At 41.0% G+C, this 22,247-nt stretch overlaps 1 protein-coding gene across 3 annotated transcripts in view; it reads left to right on the top strand.

Moving 5' to 3' along the window:
• AP1G1 (adaptor related protein complex 1 subunit gamma 1) overlaps positions 1-22,247 on the top strand; it is an 82,876-nt gene that overhangs the window by 18,110 nt on the left and 42,519 nt on the right. For all 3 annotated transcript variants that reach the window (XM_054453253.2, XM_054453252.2, XM_054453255.2), the window contains exons 2-6: positions 1,724-1,927; positions 17,187-17,311; positions 18,412-18,553; positions 20,503-20,599; positions 22,055-22,131. In XM_054453253.2, coding sequence (XP_054309228.2) covers positions 1,727-1,927; positions 17,187-17,311; positions 18,412-18,553; positions 20,503-20,599; positions 22,055-22,131 — 642 coding nt within the window. In that variant the 5' untranslated portion in view covers positions 1,724-1,726. The remainder of the gene's footprint in view (positions 1-1,723; positions 1,928-17,186; positions 17,312-18,411; positions 18,554-20,502; positions 20,600-22,054; positions 22,132-22,247) is intronic.

The raw sequence follows: 22,247 nt of genomic DNA on the forward strand, positions 1-22,247 counted from the left end.
TGCCCAGGCTGGATTGCAGTGGTGTGATCTTGGCTCACTGCAGTCTTGCCTCCCAGGTTCAAGCAATCCTCCTGCCTCAGTATCAGAAGTAGCTGAGACTACAGGTGTGTGCCACCATGCCCAGCTAATTTTTGTATTTTTTGTAGAGACAGGGTTTTGCAATGTTGGCCAGGCTGGTTTCGAACTTCTGACCTCAGGTGATCTGCCTGCCTCAGCCTCCCAAAGTGCTGGCATTAAAGGCGTGAGCCACTGTGCCCAGCTGGTGTGTCCTGTTTTCATAATGATGTCTTTTGAAGAGCAAAAATTTTAAACTTTGATAGGGTACTGTTATTAAGTTTTTCTTTTATACTTTGTGGTTGTGTGTGAAGTCTCTCTGTTTAACCTGTTTGCAAAGATTTTCCTCTGTGTTTTCTTCTGGAAGATTTTTAGTTTTAGCTTTGACTTTTAGGTTTGTGATCCATTTTTAGTTAATTTTTGTGTATTGTGTGTGGTTAGGATTGAGGTTAATTTTTTTCCCCCATGGAGAGAGAGAGTTGCCATCACCATTCATTGAAAGACTATCTTACTCCTATTGAATAACTTTGGCCTCTTTGTTAAAAATCACTTGTGTATATTTGTGTGGGTTTATTCCTAAACTTTCAGTTTTGTTTCTGGCTATTTTTTTTTTTTTTTTTTTTGAGATGGAGTTTCACTCTTGTTGCTCAGGCTAGAGGACAATGGTGCGATCTTGGCTCACTGAAACCTCCACCTCCTGGGTTCAAGCAATTCTCCTGAGTAGCTGGGATTACAGGCATGTGCCACCATGGCCGGCTAATTTTGTATTTTTAGTAGAGATGGGGTTTCTCCATGTTGGTCAGGCTGGTCTCGAACTCCCGACCTCAGGTGATCCGCCCACCTCGGCCTCCCAAAGTGCTGGGATTACAGGCGTGAGCCACCGTGCCTGGCCTGCTTCAGTCTATTCTTACATTCAGTTAGTTCCACATTTCCCTGATTACTATAGCTTTGTAGTAATTCTTGAAATTAGATAGTGCACATTCTGTTTTCTTTTGTTTGTTAACAATTATTTAGGCTGTTATATGTCCTTTATTAACTTTTTTTTTTTTTTACTTTTAAAAGATATTCATGACACTAATAGCCTTATTTTCTGAGGTTAGTTTATTTTTTCCTCATCACATTTTCAAAGTATACACGCAGTGTACTGGGATGATTACAGTTTGTTGAATGTGTTTTAATCTGACAATTGGTCTTCTCTCTTAATCTCTCATAATTGTTTGAGTTGAGCTATGATTGTGACCATATTTATTTTTGTTGAGCTATGTTATGTTTAACAGCAGTTGAACAGATAATATCTGTCTTTTCTAAGGTTAGGCATAGGCCTTTTCTTATTACTTTGAGGATTGAGTAAAGATTTGAGTTGTATTAGTTTCTGAGATATTTTGATATTAGTGATAGACTTTACATATTTAGTGTATTCTTTGTCTTATTTTGCTTAATTTAATACTTAACCATTTATGTTTGTAGCCTTTCCAGAAATGTACAGAGTTGAGAGGTCTGTATGTAATAGCTTTGCAGAAGCTTAGCACGCTTTGTTTAGCTTAGCTAAGCTGGATTTGGCAAGTCTTGAATTCTTAAAAACTAGTCAAAAATTTAAATGGGAAGTTGTGTGAATAGCTTTGGTAGTAAAAAATGTGAACATCTCTATTTAATGTCTTTCCATATCCAGAGGATGCCAGCCCCCATCAGATTGCGGGAGCTGATCCGGACCATCCGGACAGCCCGAACCCAAGCTGAAGAACGAGAAATGATCCAGAAAGAATGTGCTGCAATCCGGTCATCTTTTAGAGAAGAAGACAATACATACCGATGTCGGAATGTGGCAAAATTACTGTATATGCACATGCTGGGCTACCCTGCTCACTTTGGACAGGTAGGCTGGGCTGAGACTACATATAGCAAGGGTATTCTTTGACACTGTTGCTCAGGGATTGTCCATCTTTTTCTGGTGGGGAGATACTTTTGATAGCCTTGTAGTCTGATCATTGTGGAACTGAGGGTAAGATTGAGAGAGCAAGCCAAAGACCTGGAAAGGCATGATATTGCTATAATTATCCTTTCCATTGGGAGTCTCATTATACGGATGAGAGAATGTTTTGATGGTGGCAGCTAGCTTGCTTAAAGATTGACCAGGATTATGTGGTTGTTCTGCCAGAGCGCCTGGACTATAATGAATATTTAAGAAAATGTTTCTTGCTGGGCATGGTGGCTTGTGCCTGTAATCCCAGCTACTTGGGACACTGAAGTGGGAGAATCACCTGAGGCCAGGAGTTTGAGATCAGCCTGGGCAACGTAGTGAGACCCTGCTCTTAAAAAAAAAAAAAAAAAGCGTGGTGTGATAGAGCATGCCTTTAGTCCCAGCTACTCAGGAAGCTAAGTCAAGAGGATTGCTTGTGCCCCAGGAGTTTTGAGGCCTCATTGAGCTATGATTGCACCACTGTACTCCAGCCTGGGCAATAGAGTAAGATCCTATTTCTTTTTTTTTTTTTTTTTAAAAAAAAAGCTTGCTAAATGTCTTCTTAATTACTTTATCTGGGCACAGCGTTGTGTGGAGAAGTTCACAATATGTTTTTAAGTTAAGGAAATTAGGTGGTTGCCAATTGGTGGCATCTATTTTGTTCTAATTACTTTGTGCCTTGATTGCTGTAACTAGAGCAGATCTGGCTGCTGATTCTCTCCCATGCACAAATGGTTACTATATAGTATGTCCAGTCTGGGCTTTGAGAATGATAGTCTCAATGATAAGTACTTTCTTCTTTCCATGTTTATATTGTCATAAGTGGGATTTAGTCACGGAAAAGGAAATAGTGGGTTATTTTTTATTTCATATTAATGCTATTAAATTTTATTTTAATAATTTAAGAATTGTATTGTATGCTAAATAGTCTCTCTAAGGAACAGACTGCCCAATTGAAAGAAAGAATGTGCAACACTATCAGGAAAGATAGTCATCAGCTTATTTTCTGTTTAGGTCAGTAATTTCAGTGGAAGGAGATCTCCTGCCCCCAAGTTAAAACAAAAAAGTACTGGGATTTAATCTTACCAGACTGACTTGGGTTTTATGCTCATCTTGGGGTTTGGAGTAGGGTCAACATCTTTAGAAATACATGATCAAGAGTGGGAATCCATTAGTTTCCCAAAGAAAAATTGATGTGTTAGTATCAGAGGAAAGGGGACTGGATCAAAAGAAAAGGGGCCAGGCAGAAACAACTGCTGGCTCATCAATATAGTCATATATTTGGTTTGGGACAGAATTAGTGTCATAATAGCATTCTTCTCTTTCACATGAATAGTTTCTAAAAATATAATATGTTCTTTGAAATATATTTCATATTTCATTTGTAGAGTGTTAGGAGTGGAATGAAACCCTCAGGCTCTGATGTTTCAGTTATAAGCTTTACCACATCAAAAATTGATCCAGGTGGTTATCCATATAGTGTGTGTCATAGTATAAAGCAAATAGATGCCCACGTGTTCTTGTTGATTGGTTGATTGATTTTAAGTATTAGGTTAGATTTACAGAAATCTGATATATTAGAAATTGGGCTATAAAAAAGTCTAGTGAGGGAGAAGACTCTTAATTCCTCAGTGATAACCATTATTAACATTTTGGAAGCAGTACATTTACGTATTCCCAAGGAAGTTCTTTAAGAGCATATTCTTTTTTTGTTGTTTTTAGAGTCAGGGTCTTGCTCTATGGCCCATGCTGTGGCTCTGTGATGGCTCACTGTCGCCTCAACCTGCTGGGCTCAAGTTCTCCTCCTACCTCAGCCTCTCGAGTCACTGGGACTGCAGGTGCATGGCACCACACCCAGCTAATTTTTTTTTTTTTTTTTTGAGACAGAGTCTCGCTGTGTTGCCCAGGCTGGAGTCCAGTGGCGTGATCTCGGCTCACTTCAACCTCCACCTACTGGGTTCAAAAGATTCTTCTGCCTCAGCCTCCCGAGTAGCTGGGACTACAGGTGTGTGCCACCACACCTGGCTAATTTTTGTATTTTTAGTAGAGATGGAGTGTTACCGTATTGGCCAGGCTGGTCTTGAATTCCTGACCTCGTTATCTGTCTGTCTCGGCCTCCTAAAGTGCTGGGATTACAGGAGTGAGCCACTGCACCCGGCCCCAGCTAAATTTTTGAGACGGGATCTCACTCTGTTGCCCAGGCTGGAGTGTGCAGTGGACACCTCAGGCTTACTTTCTACTGGGCTCACTGCAGCCTTGACCTTCTGGGAACCACACCTGCTAATTTTTGTATTGTTTATAGAGACAGGGCTTTGCTGTGTTGCTCAGGCTCATTTTGAACTCTTGAGCTCAAGCAATCCATGTGTCTTGGCCTCTCAAAGAACTGAGATTACAGGCGTGCACTACTGTGCCCGGTCAGCTAATTAAAAAAAAAAAAAAATTGGGCTGGGCGCAGTGGCTCATGTCTGTACACCCAGCACTTTGGGAGGCCGAGGTGGGTGGATCATGAGGTCAAGAGATAGAGGCTATCCTGGCCAACATGGTGGAACCCCCTCTCTACTAAAGATACAAAAATTAGCTGGGCATGGTGGTGCGTGCCTGTAGTCCCAGCTACTCAGGAGGCTGAAGCAGGAGAATCGCTTGAATTCAGGAGGTAGAGGTTGCAGTGAGCTGAGATCGTGCCACTGTACTCCAGCCTGGCAACAGAGTGAGACTCTTTCTCAAAAAAAAAAAAAAAAAAAAAAAAAAAATTGTTGAGTTGGATTTCTGCCACATTCCTGGCTGGTGTTGAACTCCTGGGCTCAAGTGATCTTTGGGCCTCAACCTCCCAAAGTGCTGTGATTATAGGTGTAAGCCACAGTCCCTGGACTAAGGGCAAATTCTTGAATTTGGAATCAGAGTAGATTTAAGACTTTGGGGGATATTTCATTTTGTAAAAACATCTCTCTATATTTTCTAAGATTCATTTCTTTAATATGTTTAAATAGAATGTGCTTTTAAGGTTAGGTGGCATTTGGGGGTATTTTGGGACTTAATTATTTGATAAAATATTTAATTCTTAGAAAGTGTAAATGCTCGAGAAAACTGCTAAAATTTTATCATAAAATATTTTTCTGAATGGGACTGGGAATCATAATTTTAAGTTCGTATTCTGTTTCCTCTGTTTGAATGAGTCACCATCTTGTTCATATCAGTAATTTGGTACCTCATCCGTTGGAATTACCTTTATAATATGCCTGTAAAAGGTTCATATCTAGATTTTGTCACCTGCACATGTGATCACAGTGCCATTTTCATTTAGTGTATAATAATAGCCACTTTTTTTTTTTTTTTTGAAATGGAGTCTTGCCCTGTTGCCCAGGCTGGAGTGCAGTGGTGTGATCTCGGCTCACTGCAAGCTCCGCCTCCTGGGTTCACGCCATTCTCCTTCCTCAGCCTCCCTAGTAGCTGGGACTACAGGTGCCTGCCACCATGCCCGGCTAATTTTTTTGTATTTTTAGTAGAGATGGGGTTTCACTGTGTTAGCCAGGGTGGTCTCGATCTGACCTCGTGATCTGCCCGCCTCGGCCTCCCAAAGTGCTGGGATTACAGGCGTGAGCCACCATTCCCGGCCCACTTTTTTTTTTTTTTTGAGACAGGGTTTCGCTCTTGTCACTCAGGCTGGAGTACAATGGCACAATCTTGGCTCACTGCATCCTGTGCCTCCCAGGTTCAAGCGATTCTCCTGTCTCAGCCTCCTGAGTAGCTGGGATTACAGGCGCCTGCCACCATGCCCGGCTAATATTTGTATTTTTAGTAGAGACAGGGTTTTACCATGTTGGCCAGGCTGGTCTCAAACTCCTGACTTCAGGTGATCCACCTGCCTTGGCCTCCCAAAGTGCTGGGATTACAGGCGTGAGACACCGCGCCCAGCCTGCAGCCACTCTTTAATTGCATTTTATTTGTTAGATGCCGTATTCATTATGGTAACCAGTAGTGCATGTAGCTGTTGACCTCTTGGAATGTGGCTACTTCAACTGAGGTGAATCCTAAAGGAAAATAAGGTTTTTTTTGGTACTTGATTTAGCTAATGGAAAACTTTTTTTTTTTTTGAGATGGTGTCTTGCTCTTGCCCAGGCTGAAGTGCAGTGGCACGATCTCGGCTCATTGCAGCCTTCACTACCCAGGTTCAAGCGATTCTCCTGCCTCAGCCTCCTGAGTAGCTGGGCTATAGGCACCCGCCACCACACCCGGCTAATTTTTGTATTTTTGGTAGAGACAGGGTTTCACCATGTTGGCCAGACTAGTCTTGAACTCCTGACCTCAAATGATCCACCGTCTTGGCCTCCCAAAGTGCTGGGATTACAGGTGTGAGCCACCACACCCAGCCTAGTTATTGGAAGACTTTTAAATATGTTTTAAACAACTTGGGTATGTGAGTCTACTTTATAAATAGTAAATTTTATGAAATCTAAATACAGTTCAGCTATTTCTTTTTTTTTCTTTTTAGTTTAGCTATTTCTGATGAAAATGTACAAATTGAGATGTGCTGTAAGTGTAAAGTACATACTGTATATAGAAGCTTTAGTGCAAAAGCAAGTGTAAAATACCTAATTATAATTTTTGTGTTGATCATATGTTGAAATGATATTTTAGATATATTGATTAAAGAATATTATTAAAACTAATTTCACCTTTTTAAAACTTTTTACTGCAGTATCTAGTATGGTCCTGATAGAAATAAAATACAAGCTACTAGAAATTTAAAAATTTCTAGTAGCTATATTTTAAAAGTCTTAAGTTTTGCAATAAAACTTAAGGGGTAGGATGGACACGGTGACTTATGCCTGTAATCCTGGCACTTTGGGAGGCTGAGGTGGGTAGATCACCTGAAGTCAGGAGTTTGAGACCATCCTGGCCAACATGGTGAAACTCTGTCTCTGCTAAAAATACAAAAATTAGCCAGGCGTGATGGTGGGCACCTGTAATCCCAGCTACTCGGGAGGCTGAGGCAGGAGAATCACTTGAACCTGGAAGGTGGAGGTTGCAGTGAGCCGAGATCATACCATTGCCCTCCAGCCTGGGCGACAAAGCGAGACTCTGTCTCAAACAACAACAAAAAAAAATCTTAGCCCTGCCTTGCTGTACAAAGGATTTGAGATGGCATAAACTACCAGCATCTACATTAAAGAGAAAAAGAATAGTAAAAATTAAGAGTTGGAAAAAGGAAGCTTTTAGAGCGTAAGGCCAGTGTAGTTGCTGTTGGCGTGACAGCTAAGGCAAGAAAAGAGACAGTCAGCTCTTAGGTAATTGTTATTGCCAAGATGGAAGAGCAAAACTGCAGAGAACCAGACTGCCTGGATGTGACTTCTGGCTTTGAGCAAGATCTTTAACCTTTCTGTGTCTCAGTTTCCTCATCTGTAAAATGGGGACAATCTTAATGCCTACTTCATAGTGTTATTATGAAGATTAAGTTATAAGTGTTCGACACATTTTGTATATAAAAAGCCTCAAATGTTATGCATTTTACCATTTCCTAAAGGACAGCAATGTTTTTTGAAGCACTGAATTCCAAGAGATTTTTTTATATGGACCTTTTGTCTAGGAGTCTCTTAATAATGTAAGAGACAGTATCCTCAGCATTTTTATAACAAAAGTGGTGATAGATTTCCTGTAGTGTGTGTAACCTTTTGCGTGTGTAGGTTAAGCACAACCCAGAAATATTAGTGAATTTTCTAAAGATAAGTAGGTAGATTGCAGGAGTAGAAAACTGGTGGCTCGGGGCCAAATTCTTCCAGAGATGTGTTCTTTTTTGTCCTGTATGGTATTTAAAATTGTTTCTGCCAGTACATTAAAAAAAAAAAAAAAAAAAAAGAATTTCCATAGAAATCTGGGTTTCTAGTTTCTCTTAGAAACATAATAAGATTTGTGGAATGGAAATCTACATTTCCATATGTCAGTAGTATGCTGCTTTTAGGCTGGGCCTGATTCTGTTTTTCCTCAGTTCTAGCCTTGCTTGCCATACCCAATTACCTGTGTAGGATATTCTTCCCTTCCATCTGTGTAGCATAGGACTGCACTTCTTTAGCTTCTCTAAATTTTACAGTGTTCTCCGTAGAGTCTTATGCATCTTTTTAAAAAATGTCCCTTAAAACACAGGATTTTTAAGTCTTAACACATCTTTGGAGAAATATATTTGTAGATTCTTTAGAGCTCTTGTTTCTGTTGCAAATAGTATCCTTTAAAATTTTAAATAATTATGTTGTAGATCTATAGTGATATAATTGATTTTTAAAAATATTTATCTACTTTGCCACATTATTGAACTTGGTTCTAAGAGTCTCTGTGGACGTCATTGTTTCCATGTAGTCAATACTACTATTGTCTGCAAACAATGGCAGTTCTTTTTTTTCCTTTGATATCCTTATACATTTTCTTATTTTCTTATTACACTGTACAGGTAGTACATTATTGCAAATAAGTGATGATAATAGCCACTCTTGTTAAAGCCGTAAACAAATGCTCTACAGTAATATGTGGGTGACTGTCATAGGGTTTAGTAGACACGCTTTCTCACATTAAGGAATTTTTTCTTAAAAAAAAGTACTTAAGCTAGTACTATTCCTTGAAAAGCCTCAGAATTAATGACCAGACCAGAAGCAATGAGCTATCCTTAAGCCTAGATTGTGGTCTCCAAATACTATTTTCAGCCCGTTGGAAAGATGGCTGATCCCAAATCCAGGGTAAGGAAATGTACAAAATAAGCTTGAACGATGTTACTATGCCAGAAAGCAAGAAAGACTGCAAAGATCATGTCAAAAGGTTTCAGTAGTCACCAGAAGAGGCAGTCATACCCCCAAAAGAGATAATTTGAGTATTAATAAGAATAATAATTGGCCGGGCATGGTGGCTCATGCCTGTAATCCCAGCACTTTGGGAGGCCGAGGCGGGCAGATCACAAGGTCAGGAGTTCAATACCATCCTGGCCAACATGGTGAAACTCCATCTCTACTAAAAATACAAAAATTAACCAGGTGTGTTGGCAGGCACCTATTAATCCCAGCTACTCAGGAGGCTGAGGCAGGAGAATCGCTTGAACCCGGGAGGTGAAGGTTGCAGTGAGCCAAAACTGCGCCACTGCACTCCACCCTGGGCAACAGAGCGAGACTCCATCTCAAAAAAAAAATAATAATAATAATAATAATAATAATTGTAGGCTGGGTGCGGTGACTAAACCTGTAATCTCAGTCTTTTGTGAGCCTGAGGCGGGCAGATTGCTTGAGCTCAGGAGTTCGAGACCAGCCTGACCAACATAGTGAAACCCCATCTCTACTAAAAATACAAAAATTAGCCGGGCATGGTGGCAGATACCTGTAATCCCAGGTATTCCGGAGGCTGAGGCTTGAGAATCGCTTGAACCTGGGAGGCGAAGGCTGCAGTGAGGCAAGATCGTGCCACTGCACTCCATCCTGGTTGGCGGAGTGAGACTGTGTCTATAAAAAAAAGGATAATAATTGTAATTGATTGAAATAAACATTTATATTGCCTTTCCTTAGCAATAGTATGGCCTTCCTTTTATGTAGAGAAGTTTCTTCTTAGAGCTGTAGTCCAACTGATAAATAAAGGAATGAGTTAGAATATAATCATTTTGCAACCCATGATGATCATCAGTGCTGCTAATGTCACAAAAGAGAGACGACTACCAGAAATAATTATACGCCTCCTGATGAAAGTTCATACCACTGGCTCTAAGTGGTGCATATTTGCAAAATGAGATCACAACAGAACAAAGCAAAACCTGAAAAATCTGAATTTGATCAAGCCTCCTTAGGTATATAACCTAGATAAATTTTCCAGTATACAAAGACATGTATGTATAAGAGTATTCATTTCAGCAGTGTTTCTAATAGGTAAAGCATTGCAAACAATCTGTTTGTCCTCAAATAATAGGTAAGTTTATATTCAAAAGTGGGATACTATGTAGCAGTGAGTTATGACTGAATTAGAACTTCTTGTCTTGATGTGAGTAATACTCAAAGCTGTTGAGTGAAAAGAGTAGGAATACAGTTTGATATTTGTTTAAAGTTTAAAACATTTAAAACCACCTGTCTCTCCATGTGTAGTAAGAATATATGGCATGGCAGTCATGAGCAGCAGTTTAGGGTTTTGATTACTTCTGGGATGGAGAAATGAGATTGAGGCCCAGTACACAGAGGGCTTCAGTTGAATTTGTAGTGTTAAAAACTTAAATAGGGTGAAATGTTAAGATTTGATAAAGCTGCTTGGTGGGTCAGTGACAGTTACGTGATTTTTATGTATTTTGAGTGGAATATTTCATAATTTTCTCAAAAGAAAAAATTGGATTCACTAGGAATGTCAGGTTTTTGTTTTTTGTTTTTCTGCCAGAAGAATGAAAAAACAGACTCTAGTCTATATAGATTTTATGTTGTCAGGCCTACATGGTGGTAGTGCAGTTGTAACAAGCTTGCTTTTCAAAAATGATGATTTTAGGTGTGTGTGTATAAACCAGGCAGTTATTTCTGAATATTAAAAAGAAATAGGTTGGATATGGTGGCCCATGCCTATAATCCCGCACTTTGGGAGGCCAAGGCAGAAGGATCATTTGAGGACAGGAATTCAAGACCAGCCCAGGTAACATAGTGAGACCTCATCTCTACAAAAGTAAAAAGTTAGGGCTGGGTACAGTGGCTCATGCTTGTAATTCCAGCACTTTAGGAGGCTGAGGCAGGCGGATGGCCTGAGCTCAGGAGTTTGACACTAGCCTGGGCAATATGGTGAAACCCTGTCTTTACTAAAATACAAAAAATTAGTTGGGCATGGCACCGTGCACCTGTAGTCCCAGCTACTCGAGAGGCTGAGGCAGGAGAATCATTTGAACCTGGGAGGCGGAGGTTGCAGTGAGCCGGGATCACGCCACTGCACTCCAGCCTGGGCGACAGAGCGAGACTCCAGCTCAAAAAAAAAAAAAAAAAGTAAAAAATTAGCCTCATGTCGTGGCACATGCCTATAGTTGTAGCTACTTGGGAGGCTGAGGCAGGAGGATGGCCTGAGCCCAAGAGTTAGAGGTTACTAACTGTGAACTAACAGTGAACTGTGATCATGCCATTGTACTCCAGCTTGGGCGGTATAGCAAGACCTGTCTCTAAACAAAAAAATAAAATAAATAAAGGTAACTTTTAAAAAGGTCTACCCAATCAGTTGCAGGCCTGTTAATATTTACAGAATTTTAATTGCATCTTTTCATTAAGGTGATTGTTCATATCATAAAGGTGCAATTTTTTTTTTTTTTTAATTAAGAGACAGGATCTTACTGTCACTCAGGCTGGAGTGCAGTGGTGCAATCATAGTTCACTGCAGCCTTCAGCAGGAGGTTCAAGCGATCCTGCGGCCTGAGCCTCTTGAGTAGTTGAGACTACAGGCGCATGCCACCACGCCTGGCTGATTTAAAAAAATTTTTAAACCAAATTTTAAGACAAAACTTTGTTTAAGAAACTTTTGGCCGGCGCGGTGGCTCATGCCTGTAATCCCAGCACGAGGCCAAAACGGGTGGATTGCTTGAGGTCAGGAGTTCAAGACCAGCCTGGCCAACATGGCGGAACCCCGTCTCTACTAAAAATACAAAAATTAGCCGGACACAGTGCTGCATGCCTGTAGTCTCAGCTACTTGGGAGGCTGAGGCAGGAGAATCGCTTGAACCCAGGAGGCAGAGGTTGCAGTGAGCCGAGATCGCACCACTGCACCCCAGCCTGGGTGACAGAGCCAGACTTCGTCTCAAAAAAAAAAAAAAGAAATTTAAACAAAATTTTTTGTTTTTAAATTTTGTAGAGATGGGGTCTTGCTGGGTTGCCTGGACTTGTCTCGAGCTCCTGGGCTCAAGGAGTCCTCCCACCTCGGCCTACCCAAAGTGCTGGGATTACAGGTGTGAGCAATTTAGATGTGCATCTGACCGTGTGCGAAACTGTTCTAAAAGCTAACAAAATAGGTGCAGCTTTTATCCAGGGGTAACCGGATTAAACATTGATAAGTGGCAACATTTGTACTTGCTACAGGAAAATGTAAAACGGCCAGAAACATGGAAAGTTCTCTTCGTAAAATAGCTTTGAAATTCAAAGAAAATTGTAACATTAAGAGCCATTTGGCGGGGTGTGATTGCTCACACCTGTAATCCCAGCACTTTGGGAGGCCGAGGTGGGCAGATCACTTGAAGCCAGGAGTTTGAGACCAGCCTGGTTAACATGGCAAAACTCCATCTCTACTAAAAACACAAAAATTAGCTGGGGTTGGTGGCATGCATCTGTAGTCCCAGCTACTTGGGAGGTTGAGGCACGAGAACTGCTTGAACGTGAGAGTCAGAGGAGGTTGAATTGAGCCAAGATAGCACCACTGCACTCCAGCCTGGGTGACAGAGTGAGACTCTCCCCACCACTCCCCAAAAAAGAGAGTCATCTAGAAAAACTGTGAAAATTAAATTGTCAGTGTCTACGTCAAATTTACTCCATCAGAATATCGGCAGGGGTGGGGTGGGGGTGGTGGGTGACCCACAGTTTTCAAAACTCTCCTACCTGTTCTGACCAGTTAAGTTTGGGAACCACTTCTTCAGGCACTGTATTTGTTACATAGGGGGCTGAAAACGTCGATCTCTTAGGCTTGTTGCTAATGGCTGACTAGAATGCTTCTGCTGAGAAGAGTTTGAAGTAAAAGTTTTCCGTTAATTGTGTGGAGTTCGGATATAAAAGCTGGACTGCTTACTCTGGTCTTAAGGCGTCTGCTAGAGTTGTGGTTAGAAATGTTTCAGGTAGGTTTTTCAAGTCACTTTAAGTGGAGTAGTAGTACTCCACTGAAATATTTGAGATTGTTACCTAAGGGGCAGATGCATGTAATTGATTACTTTTTTCCTTCTGTTCTTTAACTCATGCAACAGTGTGGAGTTTTGCTTTTGGAGATTTGGAGATTGCTGCGGAAAAATGGATGCCCTCCTTTTGTGTGCATCTCCCCCATTGTACTTTTTTCCCCCAAACCTTTATCTTTCTTTTTCAACATTTGATAACTTTGATAACATTCTTTTTTTTTCCCTTTTTTTTTTCTTTTTTTAAAGACAGAATCTTGATTTGTTGCCCTGGCTGGAGGGCAGTGGCGCGATCTCAGCTCACTGCAACCTCCTCCTCCCGCTTTCAAGTGATTCTCCTTCCTCAGCCTCCCGGGTAGCTGGGATTACAGGCGCACGCCGCCACGCCTGGCTAATTTTTTGTATTTCAGTAGAGACAGGGTTTCACCGTGTTGCGCAGGCTGGTCTAGAACTCCTGAGCAGGCAATCCACCCACCTCGGCCTCCCAAAGTGCTAGGATTACAGGTGTGGGCCACTGCGCCCTGCCTTGATAACATTCTTAAAGATTAAACATGGTATGTTCTCAGCACTATTGCTGGCCACTTAAGTATAAAGTGTGATCAGAGTTAATCCATCACTGGAGAGTATATATCAGATGCTATTTCCAGTCATATAACCTTATATTTTCCCTTAGATTTGTCACCTTCAAAAAGCAAATGCTTGTTTTTGTATAAATGGAATATTGAAATAATGCTTGCCCCTTTAAATTTCAGTTTTTCTTTTTGCTGTTTAGTTTTTAGGTAAGGTTTTTTTTTGTTGTTGTTGTTTGTTTTGTTTTTCCACCTCTTCTCTGTGCCTGCTGCACACAGAGGGAGAGGGCAAATTTTAGGTATGTCTTAAACAAATGTTACAAAAAACAGCTTGTATTCATCAGTCACTGGTGACTTAGTGTGACTATCTTAAAACTTGACCCGACTGAGCAGCCACTGCTGCCGCCGCCACTGTCACAATGCCAGGTTCTGGTCTCAGCCACCCTCCACTGTCCAGGGCCCCTCTGTCTTGGCCCTGGGACCCTAGCTCCCTGCCAGCCCCAGTCCTAGCACCATGTTGGAGAAAAGCGTGGAGGCAGTGGCTGAGTTGGGCACCAAGGACCTGAAGGAGAAGGTGGAGGAGAAGGCAAGCCAGAAAGAGTGAAAGAAAGAAGTGGTGGAGGAGGAGGAGAACGGGCCCAAAGAGGAAGAAGGAGATGATGAAGGGCTCGAGCTGAAGAGAGCTGCCGAAGAGGAGGATGAACCGGATCCCTAGCAGTAGAAGACAGAATGGGGCATCGGCATGACCTCCTGCCAACAGGCTGGGGATGGGAGGCCTCTCTCGGCCTGGAGGTTGTGGTGGGAGCAGACAAGTCTGGCCACTCTTCACCTGGCTCCTTGCTATGGGCCCTGCACCAGAGCCGCCACCCTCTTCTTTCTCCCCAGCTTTCTCATTTCCGCCTCTCCAGACACTGACCCCTCCACCCTCACTCTGCCATTGTTCCACCTGCTGACCTGCTCCATCTGAGCTCCCCAGCTGGCCCCCAGTTGCTCCTCTCTGTTTTCTTCTTGCCTCCCTCCCGCTTCCCCCACCCTCTGGTAGCCTCTCCTGCCTAACCTCTGCATCCCCTAGCCTCATGTCCTGCCTCATCCGTATCCTGCCTGGGATCTCCCTCAGATCCCCTCCTCTCAGACAGCGCCAGACTGGGGGTGGGCTGGGGTTGGGGCCAAACCCCACAGCTGCTCCCCTCCCCTCCCTTTTTGGTATAGGTTTTTTTTTTTTTTTGTAAACAGTTTGGCTCTTTTCCTAGGCTGGAGTGCAGTGGCGCGATCTCAGCTCACTGCAACCTCCGCCTTCAAATTTCAAACAATTCTCCTGTCTCAGCCTCCCGAGTAGCGGGGATTACAGGTGCCCACCACCGCACCTGGCTAATTTTTGTATTTTTAGTAGAAACAGGGTTTCACCATGTTGGCCAGGCTGGTCTCGAACTCCTGATCTCTGGTGATCCATCCACCTTGGCCTCCCAAAGTGCTGGGATTACAGGCGTGAGTCACTGCTCCTGGCCTGCCTTTTTTTGTATAGTTTAATAAGAAATGGTCGTGCAAAAAAAACAAAAACAAAAAAACCACACTTGACCCTAAAACCACAAAGTAGTATTAATGCCTAAGAGTATGTCCTATTCCTAATAAAATATTTTTGGATAATTTGTGTAATGCTTGGAGTTTGTCAGAAGTAAGATTGAATGAGAATGATGAAAACTCTGATATCTGATTCTTGGAACATTTGCTTTCACTACTAAAATACTTATAGAATTATGAAATGAGAAGATTGAAAAACCAGTTTGAAAAACCAGTTTGAAAAAGAGTAAGATTTGTTTGATAATATTTTAGCTTCTGATTTTCTCATTCACCTTAGTAAATTTTCTGTTGACATTGTAAAGATGACTTTCATCAACTTGTTTCAGAAATTGCTGTTTAAATTTAAATTGAATGTGAAGAAGAAAGAGAAGATTTGTTACTTACATAATGTTTTCAATTTCACAAGGCATTTATGTTTTCCTTTTTGATCCTGGTTATTTTCCTTGGAGACTTCTTTGAAATGCTCGTGATAGTATAGTCATTCAGCTAACTTTAGATATTTTTAATGCAGGTACATTGAGAGAACAATTTTTAAATAGCTTGAAACAACTCTGTGGAACTGTTTTACTTTCCTCAATTTCACTTTCGAATTTAGTAGATAAATTCATAATGGAAAGTAGTCTTACGTGATTTTAGCTTCCTGTATACACAGGTATCCATTTGAGCCCCTTTCCTTGGGAGGTATGATTCTAAAGGGGATCATGGTTTTTAAAACTCTTCTTGGTTAGTCTGTCTTGTGTACGCACTTTGAATACTGCTGTAGAGGTAATGTTTTGGCCTTTTCCATGTTTGTCAAGATGGAGTGATAAAGTATGTCAAAGTGATTTTGAAGGTGGTTCAAGAAAGGCCAAGTGGAGGGACAAACTAATTTACAAGAACTCTTAAGCCCTAAGAAGCTATTTCTAACAATGATGTAAAGAAGAAATCATGTAAATCATTTTAGCTTAATTCCACTACTGAGTTTTCCTCTGTTTTTTGTTTTTTTCTGTATTGGATTCCTAAACCCTCACCCTCTCCCATAGTACTTGGATCAAGCTCTGAATGTACTTGGTTCACATACTTTCCACATTATATTAAACTTAGTTATTGCCTCTCACTTTTTAAATTAATTATACGTTCCTCATGGTTAGTATGGGTTGGTGTATTTCTAGTTATTGAGTTTTTTTAAATTCCCAAAATGGAACTATACCTAAAATACACGTTAGGTGCTCATTTAATGTAACTTGGGAATTAAAGTAGGAATTTGGTTTGTTAATCTCTTATAATACTTCTAGTTTGTGTTTGTGTGAATCTGCAAAACTAATGTAAAACTGAGAGATTATTTGAATGGCAAATATCATGGGGCCTTGATAAAATGATCTGTTCTAGAACTTGATTTCTATTAAGATATCCAAAGGTCTTAAATCTTTGCCTTCTAAAAAGATTTAGGTAGTTTGGCTGGGCGCGGTGGCTTAGGCCTGTAATACCAGCACTTTGGGAGGCCGAGGCGGGCGAATCATCTGTGGGCAGGAGTTCGTGACCAGCCTGGCCAACATGTTGAAACCTTGTCTGTTCTAAAAATATAAAAAAAAAAAATTACCTGGGTTCGGTGGTGGGGGCCTGTAGTCCCAGTTACTCGGGAGGCTGAGGCAGGAGAATTGCTTGAACCCAGGAGGTGGAGGTTGCAGTGAGCCGGGATCGCGCCATTGCACTCTAGCCCCTGGGCGACAAGAGCAAAAACCCCGTCTCAAAAAAGAAAGAAAGAAAGAAAGAGATCCAGGTGCGGTGGCTCATGCCTGTGATCCCAGCACTTTGGGAGGCCGAGGCAGGTGGATCGGCAGAGGTCAGGAGTTCGAGACCAGCCTGACCAACATGGTGAAACCCTGTCTCTACTAAAAATTTAAAAATTAACCAGGCATGGTGGCTAATTCCTGTAATCCCAGCTACTCGGGAGGCTGAGGCAGGAGAATGGCTTGAACCTGGGAGGCAGAGGTTGCAGTGAGCCGAGATCATGCTATTGCACTCCAGCCTGGGCAACCAGAGCGAAACTCCATCTCAAAGAAAAGAAAAGATTTAGGTAGTTTGAAACACATTTGTACTTTACTTTAGCCAGCTGGGGACTCTGGGTTAAAACCATTGCTTTTCTAGATTGTGGTAGCAAGTTTTTAATTTCCTTCTTTTTTTTTTTTTCTTTTTTTTGCAGTTGGAGTGCCTCAAGCTTATTGCCTCTCAAAAATTTACAGACAAACGCATTGGCTATTTAGGGGCAATGCTGCTGTTAGATGAAAGACAAGATGTCCATCTTCTCATGACCAACTGTATCAAGAAGTAAGTCTTACTTTTCTTTCTTCTAACAACTGTTAAATACTTTGTTCTTTTTTGTATTTTCTTTGAGATGGAGTCTTGTTCTTTTGCCCAGGCTGGAGTGAAGTGGTGTGATCTTGGCTCACTGCATCCTCCTCCGCTGCCACCGTCCTCCCCCCACTGCCAGCCCAGTTGAAGTGATTCTCCTGCCTCAGCCTCCTGCGTGGCTGGGATTATAGGCACCTGCCACCACGCCTGGCTAATTTTTGTATTTTTAGTAGAGACGGGGTTTCACCATGTTGGCCAGGCTGGTCTCGAACTCCTGACCTCAGATTATCCACCCACCTCGGCTTCCCAAAGTACTAGGGTTACAGGCTTGAGCCACTGCGCCTGGCCTACTTTGTTCTTTTTTTTTTTTTCTTTTTGAGACGGAGTCTCGCTCTGTTGCCCAGGCTGGAGTGCAGTGGGGTGATCTCAGATCACGAGGTCAGGAGTTCAAGACCAGCCTGGCCAATGTGGTGAAACCCCGTTTCTACTAAAAATACAAAATACAAAAATTAACCGGACGTGGTGGCATGCGCCTGTAGTCCCAGCTACTTGAGAGGCTGAGGCAGAAGAATCACTTGAACCTGGGTAGCTACTCAGCCTCCCGAGTAGCTGGGATTATAGGCGCCCGCCACCACGCTTGGCCAATTTTTACAGTTTTAGTGGAGATGAGGTTTCACCATGTTGGCCAGGCTGGTCTCGAACTCTTGACCTCAGGTGATCCACTTGCCTCGGCCTCCGAAAGTGCTAGGATTACAGGTGTGAACCACCCCCACCCCGCCGCCAAGTTTGCTGAGTTTTCTAAAGTGTGTGTCTGACATCCAGTAGATAACATGTTTTTCAACTTCCACTGCTTTGGTACCTGGAAACATCGGCTTGTAAGCCTATAGGAGGGACTGTCAGTCTGTTTACTGTATTGATAATTTGTAATAAAGTTGGGATAAACATTTTCTGCAACAAATAATCCTATTGTTTTTGTTATTGGAGAAATCTTGAGTCATCCTGAACTAGTTTGAAATTGTGAAGCTGCTTCTTGGGGAGCACCAGGCTTGTTCCTACCTTCCTCTTTTCTTTTGCAGTGATCTTAATCATAGCACGCAATTCGTACAGGGGTTAGCACTTTGTACCCTCGGCTGCATGGGCTCCTCAGAGATGTGCAGAGATCTTGCAGGAGAGGTAGAGAAGCTCCTGAAAACCTCCAACTCTTACTTAAGAAAAAAGGTAACTTTTAATGAACCAAATGTCTGTCTGGATTAGGGAGTATTATGGAGATGAGAAGGCAGGTTACTCATTTTTGAAAGATCTGATGATAATGTAAAGTCACTTTTTCTGTGCAGTAAATCTGTTTTACATGATTATATATTAACCTTAATTCCTCTTTTCTTAAGGAAATGATTTATAAACAAACAAATGTTACTGGATATATCCTAGGTGGCATACCAAATTCCTAAGTTATCTGATTCTAAACAGTATTACAGCAAGGTGATTATGAACAGATTTTTATGAATTTACTTTTGTCCTAATAATTAATACCCATATCTTTGTATTAGTGCCTTTGTGTCTCTGGAAGGGCAGTTCTATTGGGATCTAGATAATTATTAGGGAATGATGTAGAACCCACTTTCTGAATGGATTAGTAATAGAAGAGAATTATTCTATCTGATTTTATTTGTTGATCTAAGCATTTTATTGAGTTTTTAAAAATTGCTTGAACCCTACAACCTTTGAAAATGAAGTGTATGGAATTTAGAAGTCCAAGAAATGAACATAAACTGTGATCTGTTTGGCATTTACTGTGCCTCTCTATTAATGGTTTGGGAAAGAGGCATTGAAAGGGCCAAGCCATTTCCCAGGATGATATGCAGTTAATGATGGCTGCAAACAAATTATTTTCTTAATTTGTAAGCTGGTCCTTTTTCTTAAAGAATATGTGAGCTACTCTTGTTCAGAAAGCTCATTATCATATTAAAATGAAACGTTCCTGCAGGTTAGAAAAAAAAGATAGGCCGGGCGCGGTGGCTCATGCCTGTAATCCCAGCACTTTGGGAGGCCGAGATAGGCAGATCACAAGGTCAGGAGATTGAGACCATCCTGACTAACACGGTGAAACCCGTCTCTACTAAAAATACAAAAAAAATTAGCCGGGCGCGGTGGCGGGCACCTGTAGTCCCTCACCTGGAGGCTGAGGCAGGAGAATGACGTGAACCCAGGAGGCAGAGCTTGCAGTGAGCCGAGATTGCGCCATTGCACTCTAGCCTGGGCGACTGAGTGAGACTCTGTCTCAAAAAAAAAAAGAAAAAAAGATATTTTTTCCTCCCAAATATAACATGGATGGAATTAGCAGAAATTTTTTTTGTTGATATAGCTAAACTTTTATGGTATTTGACTCAAACATATCGTAGTTATAGTTACTTTGGGGGATATACAAAATCAGTGTTTAAATGTACTTTTATTTTCCAGTGAACAAGCTAGTAAAACCATCTTTTCTTTAGTAGAGACTAAGTATTTTTCAGATGATTTTCTTGATGTCAGTAGAGTCATTTGAGGGCCACATAGATATTATTAAACATAACAGTAGATTTATAGCATTTACAGTATATATCTTTCAGTTGTGTGATGTTTTTATAGCCTGTTAGTCATCTTACTCAGAGGTATGATTATCACAGATTGAGATCGTTATCTATTTTTACTTCCTCAAAACTCCACATAAGTTATGTTTAACTTTTTGATAAATTCATATTAACCATACATAGTCTAATGTAGAAAGTTTTTGCCTATTTGTCTAGCAATATATGAACAAAGGGAGAGGTGAACTAGAAGATCTCTTTAATATAATAGTATAAACTGGAAATCCCCAACCAGTTAATAAATAATCTTCTCTCCTCTTAATTTTTTTTTAAATAGAGGCAGGTTCTTGCTGTGTTGCCCAGGCTGTTCTCAAACTCCTGGGCTCAAGTGATTCTCCTGCCTTGGGACTCCCAAAGTGCTGGGATTATAGGAGTGGGCCATCACCGTGTTCAGCCATAAATCTAACATCTAACCTCTTCCTTCTTTATTTTTCTAGTAGATGAACTAGTTGGTGAGATTTTTGTGTTGGTGGTTTTTTAATAAGATTTGTTGCCCTGGCATAATTGAAATAAACCTTTTGTTCTTTTATTTTTTTTTTGTAGGCAGCACTGTGTGCTGTTCATGTCATCAGGAAAGTTCCTGAACTTATGGAGATGTTTTTACCAGCAACAAAAAATTTATTGAATGAGAAGAACCATGGTAATGTAATTTGGATGTATTCATGAAGTATTGAGGGAGAAAGGGAAAGAGAAAAGGCTTAAGGCTATGTTAGTCCTGTGTCTCTCAGAACAGTGGAGTTGCCTTTCTGCTGTGCCTTAGACACTTTTCCAGGAAGGTCTGGTCTGACAAGTCTTTCCACTCACATATCCTAGTTTTATATTAGAGATTGATTCCTTCATAGTAAACTTATCTTTCATCTCTGGTCCTCTTTTACTTTATTAAAAATATTAAGTTATTAATATTTAGTGTAATATACAAATGAGCCTACCCATGATTTTCATGTGTAAAATCCTTTGATTTCTTGCCTGTTTTACAATAAAAGAAAAAATTTCATTATCATGTGGTAGGAGTATAAGATTTGTGCGGCTGGGCGTGGTAGCTCATGCCTGTAATCCCAGCACTTTGGGAGGCCAAGGTGGGCAGATCATTTGAGCTCAGGACCAGCCTGGGCAACAAAGTCAGAACCCATCTCTGCAAAAAATACGAAAATTAGCTGGGTGTGGTGGCACATGCCTGTGGTCCCACCCACTCAGGAGGCTGAAGTGGGAGGATGGCTTGTGCCTGGGAGGCAGAAGTTGCAGTGAGCCAAGATTGTACCACTGCACTCTAGCCTGGGCTACAGAGCCAGACCCTGCCAGACTCAAAAATTGTGAAAATTCTTTTGGGTTATTTCTGAAAGAAGCTTGTATTAGGTACTCAGAATCTTTATATAAAACAGAGGAATTAAATGAAATGTGGCTGTTTTTTCCCCAAACATTTTATTCTTATTTGAAGTCAGTGAAATAAGTTCGGAATAAAGAAAATTCATGTGGCTTAAATGCTAAGAGGAAAAATTGTATGGTATATTTAATTTGACAAATTCGGTGCTGTGCCCAGAATGCTCAAAATGTACTTGTTGAACAACTGAATTATTTGGAGCACGTATTTATTACTTAGTGAAAAGCATTGTGAGATTGTTTTTACTGACTCTGGAGCAATTAAATTTACTTTGTCATCCAAAGTTTTCTCAGAGTTTTGATGCGTTTTATGTGGAAATGTAAAATCTTACTAAGATTTTTGCCTCTTGAATTATCTGTTACAACTCAGATAATAGCTTACTGATTAAGTATAGAACAGATCATACCTAGCTTGCATTGTGTGTTTTTATGGATATTCTCAGATGGAGAGACATATGTATTGGTCGTCACTTTTTAATAATTATTTTGATCACATAATTGTTGAAAACATTCCGATTTTACCAACTTGGCCACTTTTAAATCAGGCATCTATTAAGTTCCTCCTTTGTATTCACTTCAATGCTTAGATTCTTTGGGGGATTAAAAAGCAAAAGTAGCAACTATCCTTTTGGAATTGACCTTCAGGAACTCAAAGTCCTGTTCTATAAAATTGAATAATAGGCCTCATTTTTAGTTTTCCTTTGAACTTTTCTTTCAGGTGTCCTCCACACATCTGTAGTCCTCCTCACAGAAATGTGTGAGCGAAGCCCAGACATGCTTGCGCATTTCAGAAAGGTAGGTGCCATTCTATATGCCTAAGCCTTTCTTGATTGAAAAATGATTTTCCTGAAAAGTACATGATTTTCTTATTATATATTTTTTTGAAAGCAAGCTGTGGATCTGAATAAGGG

The sequence above is a fragment of the Pongo pygmaeus genome, chromosome 18, assembly GCF_028885625.2.
Source record: "Pongo pygmaeus isolate AG05252 chromosome 18, NHGRI_mPonPyg2-v2.0_pri, whole genome shotgun sequence".
NCBI lineage: Eukaryota > Metazoa > Chordata > Mammalia > Primates > Hominidae > Pongo > Pongo pygmaeus.